General features: G+C 46.5%; 1 protein-coding gene across 2 annotated transcripts in view; it reads right to left on the minus strand.

The window, feature by feature from the left end:
• Window positions 1-14,161, minus strand: part of KIRREL3 (kirre like nephrin family adhesion molecule 3) — a 725,113-nt gene that overhangs the window by 33,756 nt on the left and 677,196 nt on the right. For both annotated transcript variants that reach the window (XM_073320928.1, XM_073320926.1), the window contains one exon: window positions 6,177-6,284. In XM_073320928.1, the coding sequence (XP_073177029.1) occupies window positions 6,177-6,284 (108 nt within the window). The remainder of the gene's footprint in view (window positions 1-6,176; window positions 6,285-14,161) is intronic.

Genomic DNA, 14,161 nt, shown 5'->3' on the forward strand with positions numbered 1-14,161 from the left:
GTCTACACTAAAAAGTGAGGTTGGTGCAGCTACATAGCTTGGGTCTGAGAAATCAATGGGAGAATTCTTCTGTCAACCACTGCTACCACCTCTTTGGGCGGTGAGGTACCTATGCTAACAGGAGATCCCCTCCTGTCGCTGTAGTGAAGGTCAACACCGAAGTGCTATGGGATGCCACTGTATCATTTCAACCGTAGACAAGCCCTTACCATTAGGGAATTACTGCTGCTATTCAGCCCAAATCGGTCTGTCTAGCCCATGGTATCTTTGCTAATTTCATCCCGTTATCCAAAGTTATAACTAAGGCTCCATGTTTGTAACGGAGGTCACAGATTCAGTCCTCCAGATGCAAATGCCCTCAACTGGGCATCTGCAAAGTACATGCAAGATTTGTTGAAATGACTATAACTATCAGATCTGCTCTGTAAAAATGACATGCTAAAATGAGGGAGATTCCACGTTTAATGTCTCTCATTGACTCCAGTTTAACAATATCCAGTTTACAAGATTAATTGTTGCCATTCTTATAAATTACCCTGGGATCTGAGAGTCAAGCTGGGTTGTTTTTTTGTTTGTTTCATCACCAGTACTGAAGGTTCTACAGGCCAACTCCTTCCCTCAGCGACACCCATGAAACACCAGAGCCTTCAAATTATGTCACCTGTGGGACCCCTCACTGCCTGCAGGTGTAACTGATTGGAACTTGCTAAACCATTCTGTTGCTAATGCACAAAAAGAAACAGACTCCTAGTGACCTCTCCCAGAGCTGAGCTTGCTCTGCTGGGCTAACAGCAGCACAGCACAATAAAATGTACCTATGTCACTAAAGGCAGCAGCTTTGATGCTGAATACAAGCAGAGTAGCTCTGTTGAGTAGGAAGGTGCCATTTTTGCACACTAGAACCACTTTGTTCCAATACCTCTCCCGCAGAGAAGCTCTATTCTGCAGCTCCAAGCACAGCTTTAGGGGATATATGGGGGGGAGGGGAGGGATGAGCATTGGCCTGCTAAACCCAGGGTTGTGAGTTCAATCCTTGAGGGGGCCATTTAGGGATCTAGGGCAAAAATTGGGGATTGGTCCTGCTTTGAGCAGGGGGTTGGACTAGATGACCTCCTGAGGTCCCTTCCAACCCTGATAGTCTATGATTCTATGATATATACTGGACCACCTTTTCCCTTAGCAACCACTATCAGGTACAGGTTATCCAGTGCCCTGCACCCAGGAGCTCCCATCATGACACATTGGGCCAGATTTTCTGAAGATGTGCACCCAAGTCTTTTAAAAATCTGCCCATAGGGATCTTTTGAAAATCCGGTCCTGTACGCTCCGCAGTTTCACAGCTCTAAACCACCCCTCTCTGCCATTTTGTCAATGAGGGAAGCCAGCCTAGTCAACCATCAGCCACATCACTGCTACCCCAAGCATGGCCGCGAAGCACAAAGGTTACACGCAGCCTTTCTCTGGCATTCTGAGCAGCGCGTTTCATGAGCACAACTGCCTCCCGCAGGTGTTGTTTAGCAAGCGCCAGCCCAACTGAGTGACTGCACAGCTGTGTCCCTGCAACAGCATCTGCTGCCCAAGCAGGCTTTAATCCCACAAAGCTGGAGAGCTCCCTTCTGTCCGAGCGGGGAACAGAACTGTTGGAGCAGGTTCCCAGATGGAAGGCAGGCTGTGTGACAGATGGCTGCACAGGAACAAATGCCCTGCGCTGAGCTTGGGTGTTTGAGCTGTTTTTCTCATTTATTTATTGATATTGGACCACGATCTGAACATCTTTTGGCTTCGGCCTGTTAAAACTGAAGTTATTCAAAGGAAATCTCGCTTTTTGGCTAAGGTCAATTACATCTCTGATGTGGCCTCCACCAGGGGACTCTCTCCTAGCTTTGTAGGGGGACAGGCTCTGTGATCGAACTGGCATGCACCAATCCTAAAACCAAGGCGTACCAGAGTCCCAGTTAAGCATGTGGGAGGTCCAGGTTGGGCGCCAATCCTGCCCAGATGTTTGTCTGGAGTTGAGCAAAGTATCGATTGACACATGGCCCCTGTATCGATTGACACATGGCCCCATGGCACATGTAGTACCTGCAGGCCTCTAACATCGGTGGCTTTATCCTCCACACCCGTATGAGATGGAGAAATATTATCACCTTCATTTACAGATTGGGAAACTGAGGCATGGCAAGGGGAAGTGACTTGCCCCAGGTCACACAGAGTTTTCAGTGGCAGAGCCAGGAGCTGAACCCAGCTCTCCTGAGTGTAGCGCTTTAATCGCAACTGCCTATTCTTCTTGGTTTCATGTGGGCAATGCGTTTGATGGCAGGAATCAGGCCCTGCATACAGACCCTACAACTCAGCATTTGGTCTGCTGGGCTAAGAACAAGATCTGCCCTGCTGTGAAGGGCTCCCATCTGTTAATAAGTGAGGTGGATATTTATTCATCTGCTTTTCCCTTGCTGTATATTTCCTAGGCCCTACACCCCTGTATTCACACACTACTGCAGTGCTATTTGGACAAAATATGCCTTGTGAGGTCTCACTTAAAACTGATAGCACACTGGTCATTAATATCATCGTAAAATACATGCGTTAGCCTTGTATGTGAAGTTATGAATTCCCGCCGTATAACATAACTAGACCAAGTTTAGGAAGACAGCCTAGCCTCGGTAAAGGTGATAAGAAGGGCTGTCCTAGACAAAGGACCATTTACACTCTAGCCATAAACAAAGCTAGCAAGCAAACTAGTGGGGTTTGCTTTGAGCCGGAACTCAAGCGCCAGAAAATTAACATGGCTCCCCAGAGAGGCCCAGGAGACTGAGCTCCCAGGAGGCCTCCCTGTCTTTGAGAACAAAGGCAATTCTTTGCAAGTATGTGGGACAGAGAGATGCCTGCTTTAATCTTCTTATGAAGACAAGGGAAACCAGCACCTCATACTTCTGTGGAAGTCCTGACAGAGAGACAGTCAGCCATGCTGGGCCAAAAGTAATTGGTGAGCGAAACCATCTTAAACTAAGACTGTAGCTTCCTCTATTAGCAAAAAGAACAGGAGTACTTGTGGCAACTTAGAGACTAACACAAGTACTCCTGTTCTTTTTGCGAATTCAGACTAACACGGCTGCTACTCTGAAACCTTCCTCCATTAGATGTGTTTTCACTTCTATTTGCTGATAACCATCTCTGCCATTATTTATTGTACTTGGCATCACTTAACCTATGTCCTGTTGTGAATAAACTTTAATCTAAACCAACCCAAGACTGTGTTTGAAACGAAGGAATTGTTAAATCCCGTTAAGGTGGCAAACTGCTGGGTATGGTCTCTTAAAGGTGCAAGCAAAGCTTATTATTTGTTAGCACGCTCCAGGACGGGGGCTGGCCACTTCCACACAGGGATTTTGGGGACAGTCAGAACTGGAGGCGTGACCAAAGCTGGTGGACTGCAGGGTGGGGCTGTTGTTTGGTAGGCAGGCTGCTGAGGCCCGAAGCACTGCCCCACGGCTGCGCAGCACACAGACATGCAGGATTCAGCATGCTTGTCTGTTGGCTGGCTGTGACAGAGCAGCGGAGCATTTAAGGCACTCAGGGTTACAGGCAGGCAGTGACACAGCCCTCACTGCTCTGGACTGCACCCCAAAAGGCGACAGCCATACATTTCATGTGTAGCTTGCTTCATGCTCACGCGGTGGGGCCAAGATCTGTTCTCGGTTATTGCCATGCAACACCACTGAAATCCTTGGAAGCTCTCTATGTTCAGACTGGGTCATTTCTTGAGGTGCCTACCCCTGAAGCACCCAAGTTTAAAATCGCTTAAGCACAGCAGCAGTGCAAGCCTCCCCCTCCCACCACCACCCCATTTTCCCATACCCCACTGGGTATGGAGGTCAGAGTAACCGTTGTCACTGATCGCACATCTGGGCTAGGCAGGGTAACAGCTGTTATCTCCATTATACAGGAGTGCTGAGGCACAAAGAGACGAAAGCCCAGATCCTCAGAGGTGCCATTGAAACCAATGGGCGGAAGGTGCCTAAACACCTTTGAGGATGTAGGAAAAAGTGGAGATGTTCCTTTGCTGAAGGGCACGAGGAATCTTTGAGAGATAAGGCTGACGAGGCCAAGCAGACCTACCAACGCACAGAGAGCCAGACAGCAGGCAACCGCTGAATTCTACTCCAAAGGTTGGCGAGAGCAGGCAGTGGCATGCCAGTTGCTATTCCAACTGTCGTAGCCTTTGAGTAACTGACACGTTCAGTCTCTGGCGTTGCTTCCCACTCTAAGCCCTGGCACCTCCATTGCATATCTGATCTATCATCACCGCATTAATGTGAGAGTGTATGTCCCGTAAAGAACCCAGCACCATCTGGTTCCATCAAAGAAGAAGCCTATAATGAGCCACATGCATTCCCTCCTTGGAATGATGCAGTGTGTGGCTATCTACAAGCGATGGGGAAAAGCATGGCTGATTATGTCTGACCATTGACATGGTAACAGCAATTTGGCCCATTTTCTGTCAGGCTGCTTGAATCACACATTGTCGCTGAATGAGTCCAGCGAAACTGAACTGGCTCATCCCTGGTCCATCAGAAATACTTACAAAAATGCAACATGAATGACTGCCCAAGATTTAATTTGCTAATATCTGCAAGAGCTGCTAATGGGGTTTGGGAGAGTTCAAAACCAGACGTCATTATTGCTCTTAAAAGTGCACACGTTTCTGCTGTACGAGGCCAGCCATTTGTTACCCAAGTCCAGGAGGAATTGGGGCTCTTTGATTTCTTTGCAAACAATCAAAAAGGAAAACCAACTGTGTTTCACTGGCAACTAAACAAAGAGCTTATGAACAGCTCTGGCGGGGCTGTTTTTATTGCAGAGTCCCTATAGTGGGAAGCACTGTCAAGGATTGCTTGTTCTCTACTGCTGTCTTAGATGCTCAAAACAATCACGCTCCTTTCCCTGATGGTTTGATCCTTTTTCATTTAGCCAACAATCATGCTTTAATTTCTCTGTTTTTTTTAATGAAGCAACATGATCCTGAGCTGTTTACCCCTTCATTCCTTTACCTGTGCCTTTTATGTCATTTTAATTTATATTCCCATTGCAGCAAAGCACATAACAACCTAGGCCAACAAACACTAGAGACTGAAATTTCTTATTATGAACATGCATATTTTATAATGACAAAGTGGACTAAAAAAATAGAATCTGGAACACACTTTGCACCCGTTCCAAGTTCGGAGGCCGAAACTACTTCAGTATTTGTATCCTGCCTGTATGACATAAACTTTACATGAGGGAGTATCATCCAGTGGTTAGAGTAGGGTGCTGGGGCTCCTAGATTCCATTCCCAGCTCTGTCACTGATTCTTTGTATGATGTTGAAAGGCACTCAGCTGCCCCATGCCTCAGTTTCCCCCTCACTAAAGCAGAGGTGTTTTGTTGCTTAACAAATGACAGCCAGAATGACTCTATAATTTAAATCAACACAACGGAGATCAGAATTTGGCCCATCTGGTTTTTAAAGTGCATTCAAATCCTCTCCTGGAAGGTGCCTTGGGAGTGAAAAGTAGTGTTGAATGTTCTGTACCCACATGTGATAGACAGATTGCCTCGGTGTCAGGCTGGTGAATTCAGTATGGAATTCCTTTGTGAATTACCCTGTTCGTCTGCATTCCCTGCAGAGTAGACAAGCCTCAGACCCCCAGGAGTGCACCAGCCAGTGGCCTGCAGACCCTTCGCTGGATGAAGCCACCTCAGTGTTGCTCTAGGAACAGATTAGCCAGCCGTTAGGCTGCTGATGGATTGTAGGTCAGGTTGCCGCCACCTCTGCACAACATCTCTCCGAGAGAAGAGTTTAGCCCAGTCTGTTAGCTCAGGGGGCTGGCCCTGGGATAGGTGACTTGTTGCTGCTACAGACTCAACCCAGAGCTGAGGGACCCAAAGAATTTGTTACCATTGATTGATTGTTTGGCTTGGTTGATCTCAGACAAGTTCTTAGCAGGCAGGTGTCCCCATCAGCCTACAGACATACACCTGGCAGGGCCATGGATTTGCACTCCCCTTTCATCCTGAGATCAAGGGAAGGACAGCACCTGGGAAGCTGTGTATACACAGGTGAGCTCGGTTTCCAGGACTCTCAGTCCAACCCCAGCGGTTGTGTTTAAAATGAAAGAAAGGGAAGGCACTTACTTCTCTGCGAGCGTGCACAGCAGAAGGCTACGATGGTGGCCATCAGCACCAGGAATGCCACGCCGGCTCCCACAGCGACGCCTATGATCACCGCCATCGGCACTGACTCTGCAAGAGGAACGAGGGAGCCAATGAAGTGCAGAAGTGTCTGAGTACCACCTTCCCCTGCCCTACTGCCTAACCGCCCTGGCTGCCATAACTCCGCTCCTGGCGAGTGTTGGGTTTGCGCACTGGCTTCTTAGGCTCTCCTGCCCAATAACTATGCTGGTCTTGAACCGGGTTGATGACGCATAGTGCACACAAATGAGCTTGACTGTAACTTGACTGTCCTCAGGAGGACACAGGGTGTCAGAGAGGAGACATGTACAAGTATGACTCGCTTAGCTGGCCCTTGGATAGCTCCGTTGCTCTGCTCTAAATGGGGAAGGGGGTGGGATTCCAAAGACTCCTCCGAAACATACAGGTCAGCTGCATTGGCTGAGCTGTGTTGGGAGGCTAAGATTAGAAGAGCAGGGTGCTGCAACTCGAGATGAAGGTGCCTCGGCTGGGCTCCAGATTGGAACAGCGGAGCTGGTGGAGTGATCAGGGAGAGGGTGCTCCATGCTCGCGTATTTATGCCCATGATGAATTTGTTTTTTAGATCCCCATTGGGATTTTCAGCCTGCAAAGCTGATTTTTGGAAGTCGTGCCAGACCACATTTTGCAACAGAAAAAAAAAATCATTTTTAGGGAAGTTTGTAAGTCGGTCCCAACAATCTTGTGATCCCCTGGCAAATCTCACCCAATCACTTCTACTGACTAGCCCCTGTTAATATTGCCATTATTTAACACAATTATTTCTAGTTGTCTACATTTAATGCTGCCCAGGTCTGACCCAAACCTCACTGAAGGCAGAGGAAAGACTCCCACTGACGTCAATGGGTTTTGGGTAAGGGCTCATCTAAATAGCGGGTAAATGGCAGAGTCCACAGCCTTGCAGTGAGATCCATTTCTTCAGGAGTTGCATCATGCTGCACCATCAAAGCGCCTTTCTAAATGACGACTGATCCGTCTCATTCTGGGGACTGCACCGCCAGAGATCTCTCTGCCCTCATGGCAAAAGACGCTGTGCGTGCTGCTAACTTAACTGGGCTTGTTCCATTTTAGATACTAGCTACCCATTACTGCCAAAGAGCAGTAGAAGGCAAGCAGAGGGGACTAAGACAAGGAAGGCAGCCCAGGAATTACTGCAAGAACGAAACGGTGAAGCCGGAATCAGATTTATGTCACTTTCTTCTTGTTATTTTTAGAGGTGGGATCAACCAAACTATGGCTTCAGCACATCCTTCCCTACGTTTATTAGGAACTGGGGAAACTTTTGGGAAAGAGAGATCTATACAGGAAGGATGGGTTCCACCTAAACCAAAATGGAACCAGATTGCTGGTACTTAAAATTAAAAAGGTCGTAGAGCAGTTTTTAAACTAAGGGCTGGGGGAAAGCCGACAGGTGCGGAGGAGCACATGGTTCAGACAGAGACATCCCTTAGAGGAGAATCTATTAAAGGAGATTCTCTACGTCCTAGTAAGGAGGAGAGGATGGAAGATGATAAAATACAGGTAGGATCTGATGAGAAACAGTCAAACGAAGAAGAGTCCCATTCAATTACATCATGTAATGGCAGACAGCTAAAAAATGACAAGTTTTTAAAGTGCTTATATATAAATGCTAGAAGTCTAAATAATAAGATGGGTGAACTAAAGTGCCTCGTGTTAAATGAGCATATTGATATAATAGGCATCATGGAAACTTGGTAGAATGAGGAAAATCAATGAGACACAGTAATACCAGGGTACAAAATATATCGGAAGGACAGTAAAGGTCATGCTGGTAGGGGACTGGCACTATATGTGAAAGAAAGAGTAGAATCACATGAAGTAAAAATCTTAAATGAACCAAATTATACCATAGACTCTCTATGATAGTAATTCCATGCTTGAATAATAAGAATATAGCAGTAGGGATATATTACTGACCACCTGAGCAGGATGGGGATAGCGACTGTGAAATGCTTAGGGAGATTAGAGAGGTTATAAAAATAAAAAACTCAATAATAATGTGGGATTTCAACTATCCCCATATTGACTAGGTACCTGTCACTTCAGGACGGGATGCAGAGATAAAGTTTCTTGACACCTTAAATAACTGCTTCTTGGAGCAGCTAGTCCTGGAACCCACCAGAGGAGAGGCAATTCTTGATTTGAACGTAAGTGGAGCTCAGGATCTGGTCCAAGAGGTGAATGTAGCTGGACCGCTTGGTACTAGTGACCGTAATATAATGAAATTTAACATCCCTGTGGTGGTGAAAGCATCACAGCAGCCCAACACTGTAGCATTTAATTTCAGAAAGGGGAATGACACAAAAGTGAGGGGGTAGGTTAAACGGAAATTAAAAGGTGCAGCACCAAAAGTGAAATCCCTGTGCGCTGCATGGAAACTTTTTAAAGACACCCTAATAGAGACTCAATTTAAATGTATACCCCAAATAAAAAACATAGTAAGAGAACCAAAAATGTGCCACCATGGCTAATCAACAAAGTAAAAGAAGCAGTGACAGGCACAAAAGGCATCTTTTAAAAAGTGGAAGTTAAATCCCAATGAGGTAAATAGAAAGGAGGATAAACTCTGGCAAATGTAGTGTAAAAATATAATTAGGAAGGCCAAAAAAGAATGTGAAGAACAGCTAGCCAAAGACTCAAAAAGTAATAGCAAATTTGTTTTTAAGTACATCAGAAGCAAGAAGCCTGCTAAACAACCAGTAGGGGCACTGGACGATTGAGACGCTAAAGAAGCACTCAAGGATGATAAGGCCATTGCGGAGAAACTAAACGAATTCTTTGCATTGGTCTTCATGGCTGAGGATGTGAGAGGGATTCCCAAACATGAGCCATTCTTTTTAGATGATAAATCTGATAAATCTAAGAGTCAATGTGGTTTTTGTAAAAGGAAATCACGCCTCACCAATCTACTAGAATTCTTTGAGAGGGTCAACAAGCATGTGGACTAGGGGGAATCCAGCGGATACAGTGTACTTAGATTTTCAAAAAGCCTCTGCCAAGGTCCCTCACCAAAGGCTCTTAAGCAAAGTAAGCTGTCCTGGGATAAGAGGGAAGGTGCTCTCATGGATTGGTAACTGGTTAAAAGATAGGAAACAAAGGGCAGGGATAAATGGTCAGTCTTCAGAATGGAGAGAGGTAAATAGTGGTGTCCCCCAGGAGTCTGTACTGGTCCAGTCCTATTCAACATATTCATAAATTATCTGGAAAAACAGGTAAACAGTGAGGTGGCAAAATTTGCAGATGATACAAAATTACTCAAGATAGTTAAGTCCAAAGCAGACTGCGAAGAGCTACAAAAGGATCTCATAAAACGGCAGATTAAATTCAATGTTGATAAATGAAAAGTAATGCCCACTGGAAAACATAATCCCAACTATACATATAAAATGATGGGGTCTAAATTAGCTGTTACCACCCAAGAAAGAGATCTTGGAGTCACTTGTGGATAGTTCCCTGAAAACATCCACTCAATGTGCAGCGGCAGTCAAAAAGGCGAACAGAATGTTGGGAATAATTAGGAAAGGGATAGATAATAAGACAGAAAATAGCACATTGCCTCTCTGTAAATCCATGGTACGCCCACATCTTGAATACTGCTTGCAGATGTGGTCACCCCATCTCAAAAAAGATATATTGGAATTGGAAAAGGTTCAGAAAAGGGCAACAGAAATGATTAGGGGTATGGAACAGCTTCCATATGAGGCGAGATAAATAAGACTAGGACTTTTCAGCTTGGACAAGAGACAACTAAGGGGGGATATGATAGAGGTCTAAAAATTATGACTGGTGTGGAGAAAGTAAATAAGGAAGTGTTATTTTCTCATAACACAAGAACTAGAGGGCACCAAATGAAGTTAATAGGCAGCAGGTTTAAAACAAACAAAAGGAAGTATTTCTTCACACAACGCACAGTCAACCTGTGGAACTCTTGGTCTTCACAACATCCTCTGGCAAAGACTATAACAGGGTTCAAAAAAGAACTAGATACATTCATGGAGGATAGGTCCATCAATGGCTATTAACCAGGATGGGCAGGGAAGGTGTCCCTAGCCTCTCTTTGCCAGAAGCTGGGAATGGGTGACAGGGGATGGATCACTTGATGATTCCCTGTTCTGTTCATTCCCTCTGGGGCACCTGGCATCGGCCACTGTCGGAAGACAGGATACTAGGCTAGAAGAATCTTTAGTCTGACCCAGTATGGCCATTCTTATGTTCTTATGTATGCCCCTCGCAAACCTAGGGGGGATCTGGGTCTAACGTTTGCAAATGAACCCCAGATCTGACCGGTGCCCTCACCAAATGCTGAGGATTTGAGACAGGCATTCAAAACCCCAGCTGGAGCCCTGAGGGTCTCAATGTTGTGCAATAGCCAACAGCAGGCTCCACAGCCTGGTGACAGAGGGCAAAGCAGGGCCACGTTTACAGGGTGTTGTGAATGCCACATATGCATCCACTGTAAGAAGCTTGTGAAAGCCGGAGGGCTGGTTCCCAGGATTCCCTGTTCTATTAGTGACTTACAGAGCCCCCCACTTCTGTGGTAGCTGAGCTACTGTACTTCACCCCATTGTACAGACGGGGTGCTGATGCTCAGAGAAACTACGGAACTTGCCCAAGGAGATAATAAGCCTGTGGCCGAGCAAGGTCTTGAAGCCAGGTCTATTCGTCCTAGTTTAGCAACTTAACCACTGGGCCATCCTTCCTCCCTATTGGCTGGCCTGGGAGGATCGATGGGGCCCCTTGGGATCCAGGTGACTTTAAGACTGACCCTTTCTACTCTGTAGCTGCTCCCAGCTGCCTTTACTAGCACAGAGATGGTTACATTTGTTAACTGCACAGGAGCCGGATCAGCTACGGGGCAGTGATCTGGGTTCTCTTCTGCCTCGGGCATCAGCAGCCGAATGCTCAGCTCCGCTCCAGCCGTGGGGTTAGTTTTCCTTGCTGCTGATGTGAGGAGCGGTTAGGGAAACAAGGCCCTTCGACTTGGCAAATGAGCCAATTTGATCTGGAATCACGGAGAGAGAATGAATATATGAAATGCCACAGTGCCACCGGGAACGATTCCTTCTCGCTGAACCTTGACTCTTTTGTGCGTGCCCTCCTGGGGGCTTTCCCCAGTCACCGCTGTCTGCCGTTATTACAGGAACACAGTGACGATCACCCACTGGAAATTCTTAGTGCTCCCTGCATAAATCAGCTGCTGCGCCGAGGCTGAGGGTTTGAGACACTTGCAGGTGCCGTTTGGGTTTGGAGAACGTGGCCTGGGCTCACAAAACACCTTTTCCTCTAATCTAAACCTAGCGCTCTCATTGCCTCCAGAAGTGAGTTAAACTGTAGCTAAACTGTGCTCTGTTTGAGGACTGGTCAAATCTCCCCAAGCTTATGGTGGTGACATGAGAGAGTTGCATGGGGTAAACAGTAATATGGTAAATTGACCCAGGGTAGCCCCATCTGTAAATGCACCACCATGCTGTTCTACTGTCTCAAACACAGGAGATGGGGGGGAACCTGGAGAAACTGCAAGCACGAAGCTTAGCAGGGCCAGATTGATAGTCCACTTCCGACCAGGAGTTTATGGGATGGGAGTGGTGGACCATCGTGTCTCAATTTTTAGGGCTACTCATGGCTGCGTGTCTCCACTGCAATACATGTTATCAGCAACCCTGGGCTCTGCTCTGAAGCTCAGCGCAGCTTCCTCATGGGGCAATGACAGAGGCGTGGGGCTGTATGAATGGGGAGCATGGCAAGGGGAAAAATCTGTAGTTCAGACCGAGCTGAATTTGTAGTGAAGACAATCTAAACTGTGCACACCTCCTCCCCTCTGAGTTCGGTTTAGGAATAATTCATTTTGGTTTGGATAAAACCGATTTGCAATAGACTTAATCTAAATCAATACACGCCACTTTTAAACCCAAATCAGTGTCCACCTAGTAGTTTGCATGACTTTGGTTTAAATAACTGCAAGCTAAATCGGTTTCAATACACACCTGAAGTCCAGTTAGTGCCACTTTCTCATGTGGACACATTCTATTGACCTGTTTACTCTGTCCTGGGCTATGGTACCATCACAATGGGTGTGCAATCCATTGATATCATGAGGATCTGTCTCTTTCCCTCTCTACTCCTTTGCTCAGGCCAGATCTACACTACGGGTATGACTTTGGTATAATTATGTTGCTTAGGGCTGTGAAAAATCCACACCCCTTAGTGACAGTTATCCTGACCTTACCACCCCAGGCAGGCAGCCCCTCTCATGCAGGTGGATTAGCTAAGCCAACGGGAGACGCTCTCCCCTCAGCACAGTGTCTTCACTAAAGCACCGCAGCCGTGCCAATGCAGCATTTTAAGGGTAGACCTGCCCTCAGTCTCATCCAAAGGGATCAACACCCAATACCAGGGCCCCAGTGCCACTAACCCAAGTTCAGGCTGAACTTTCAAACCCACGGCATTCCAGTGGGCTCAGAGTTAGGCAAAAAGATCTTTGCCCATCCCTAGTTCATCTTGAACTTCTGGTGGCGGCATAGAGTGGAAGCTAATTCTCACAGCCCTCCCTTCTCAAGAAGCGGAGGGATTAGTCAGTGAAAATAAGTTACTTTCTAGATGCAAATTGGTTCTGCTCATGTGGGTCTGCCTTGTAAATGAACACTTTTCTAGGAAGTCTAGAGAAAAAAAAATGTCCCCATGCTTCACTCGTCTGTGCAAATGGAGATTGTTAATACTGGTGGACACAGATCCATAGATTATAAAACCAGAATGGACCACTGTGATCACCTAGTCTGACCTCCTGTGTAACAGAGGCCAGAGGTCTTCCCTGAATTAATTCCTGTTTGAACTAGAGCAGATCTTTTAGGAAAACATCCAATCTTGATGTAAAAATCGATATACACAGTGAGGACATGAGATTGAACAACAGACCTTCCTGGAAACCCAAGGGAAGTGACTTAGGGCAAGAGCAAGCATCCACTAAGAGTGTCGGAGGGGTTCTCCTCTGACTGATCTGGGTCAAAGGTCAAAGCCGAGACCTTACTGCATGTTTAGCAGGGAAATGATCTTTCCAGTGGCCCACGCAGTTACTGCTAGTCTAGGAGTGGATCAAGGTCAAGCCTCCATCTGTTCCGAATCCTTGGACACCTTTGTATATTTCACTCTCCTCCCTGTAGAAGTAAAGAGGGCAGAAGGAGATTTCCAGGCAGGGTTGTCCTGTCTCACTGATGTATACTTGTATTTACTGGCTGCCGCAGGCATTTGTTGTAGTTCTCAGACCACATGAGGGCGGACAGTTCCCTCCAACTTCCAGTCTAGGCTGGCCCTGGCAGGGCCATGGGGGTGCATAATACAAGAGGCCATTCAGGGCAGCCAAGGGATTAGGGGAGAGACACGCACTATTCACCATGGACACTGGTTTCTATAGATTGCTCCCGCATGTCTTTGAGTGATAAGGCGGTAGGGCAATACTGTTATAGAAATGCCCATGAGAAAAAACCTAGCAGTTACTGATCCTATCTACATTTTTAAGGACAACTAGTTGTGGCTACTTCAAGGGTCCTTAGCTCATTCAGTGTTTTAGAGCATACACCAGCTATCACAGGTGTATTCCCCTGTTTTCTTTTGCCCTCAGTAGGGCTGGACAAGCAATTTACTTGGTGGATTTAGCCTGTTTCTTCTGTTTGTGGATTATCCGCAGACAGATTTAATCTTCGTTATTTAGGTGGTTGTTTGAAATGAATCAGTGCATGGTTTATGACAATGCATTTCAGCCCCTGGCTTGCTCGCAAGGTGTCTGCTGAGTGTTAATGCGTGTATATGTAATTTGCTATTCATGCCATGTGACTGGCCACTTCATTCACATGGTACTGTTTCTGCTCCCTGCCTGGATGACTGCCAAACCTGCA

The sequence above is a fragment of the Lepidochelys kempii genome, chromosome 22 (genome assembly GCF_965140285.1).
Source record: "Lepidochelys kempii isolate rLepKem1 chromosome 22, rLepKem1.hap1, whole genome shotgun sequence".
Lineage (NCBI taxonomy): Eukaryota > Metazoa > Chordata > Testudines > Cheloniidae > Lepidochelys > Lepidochelys kempii.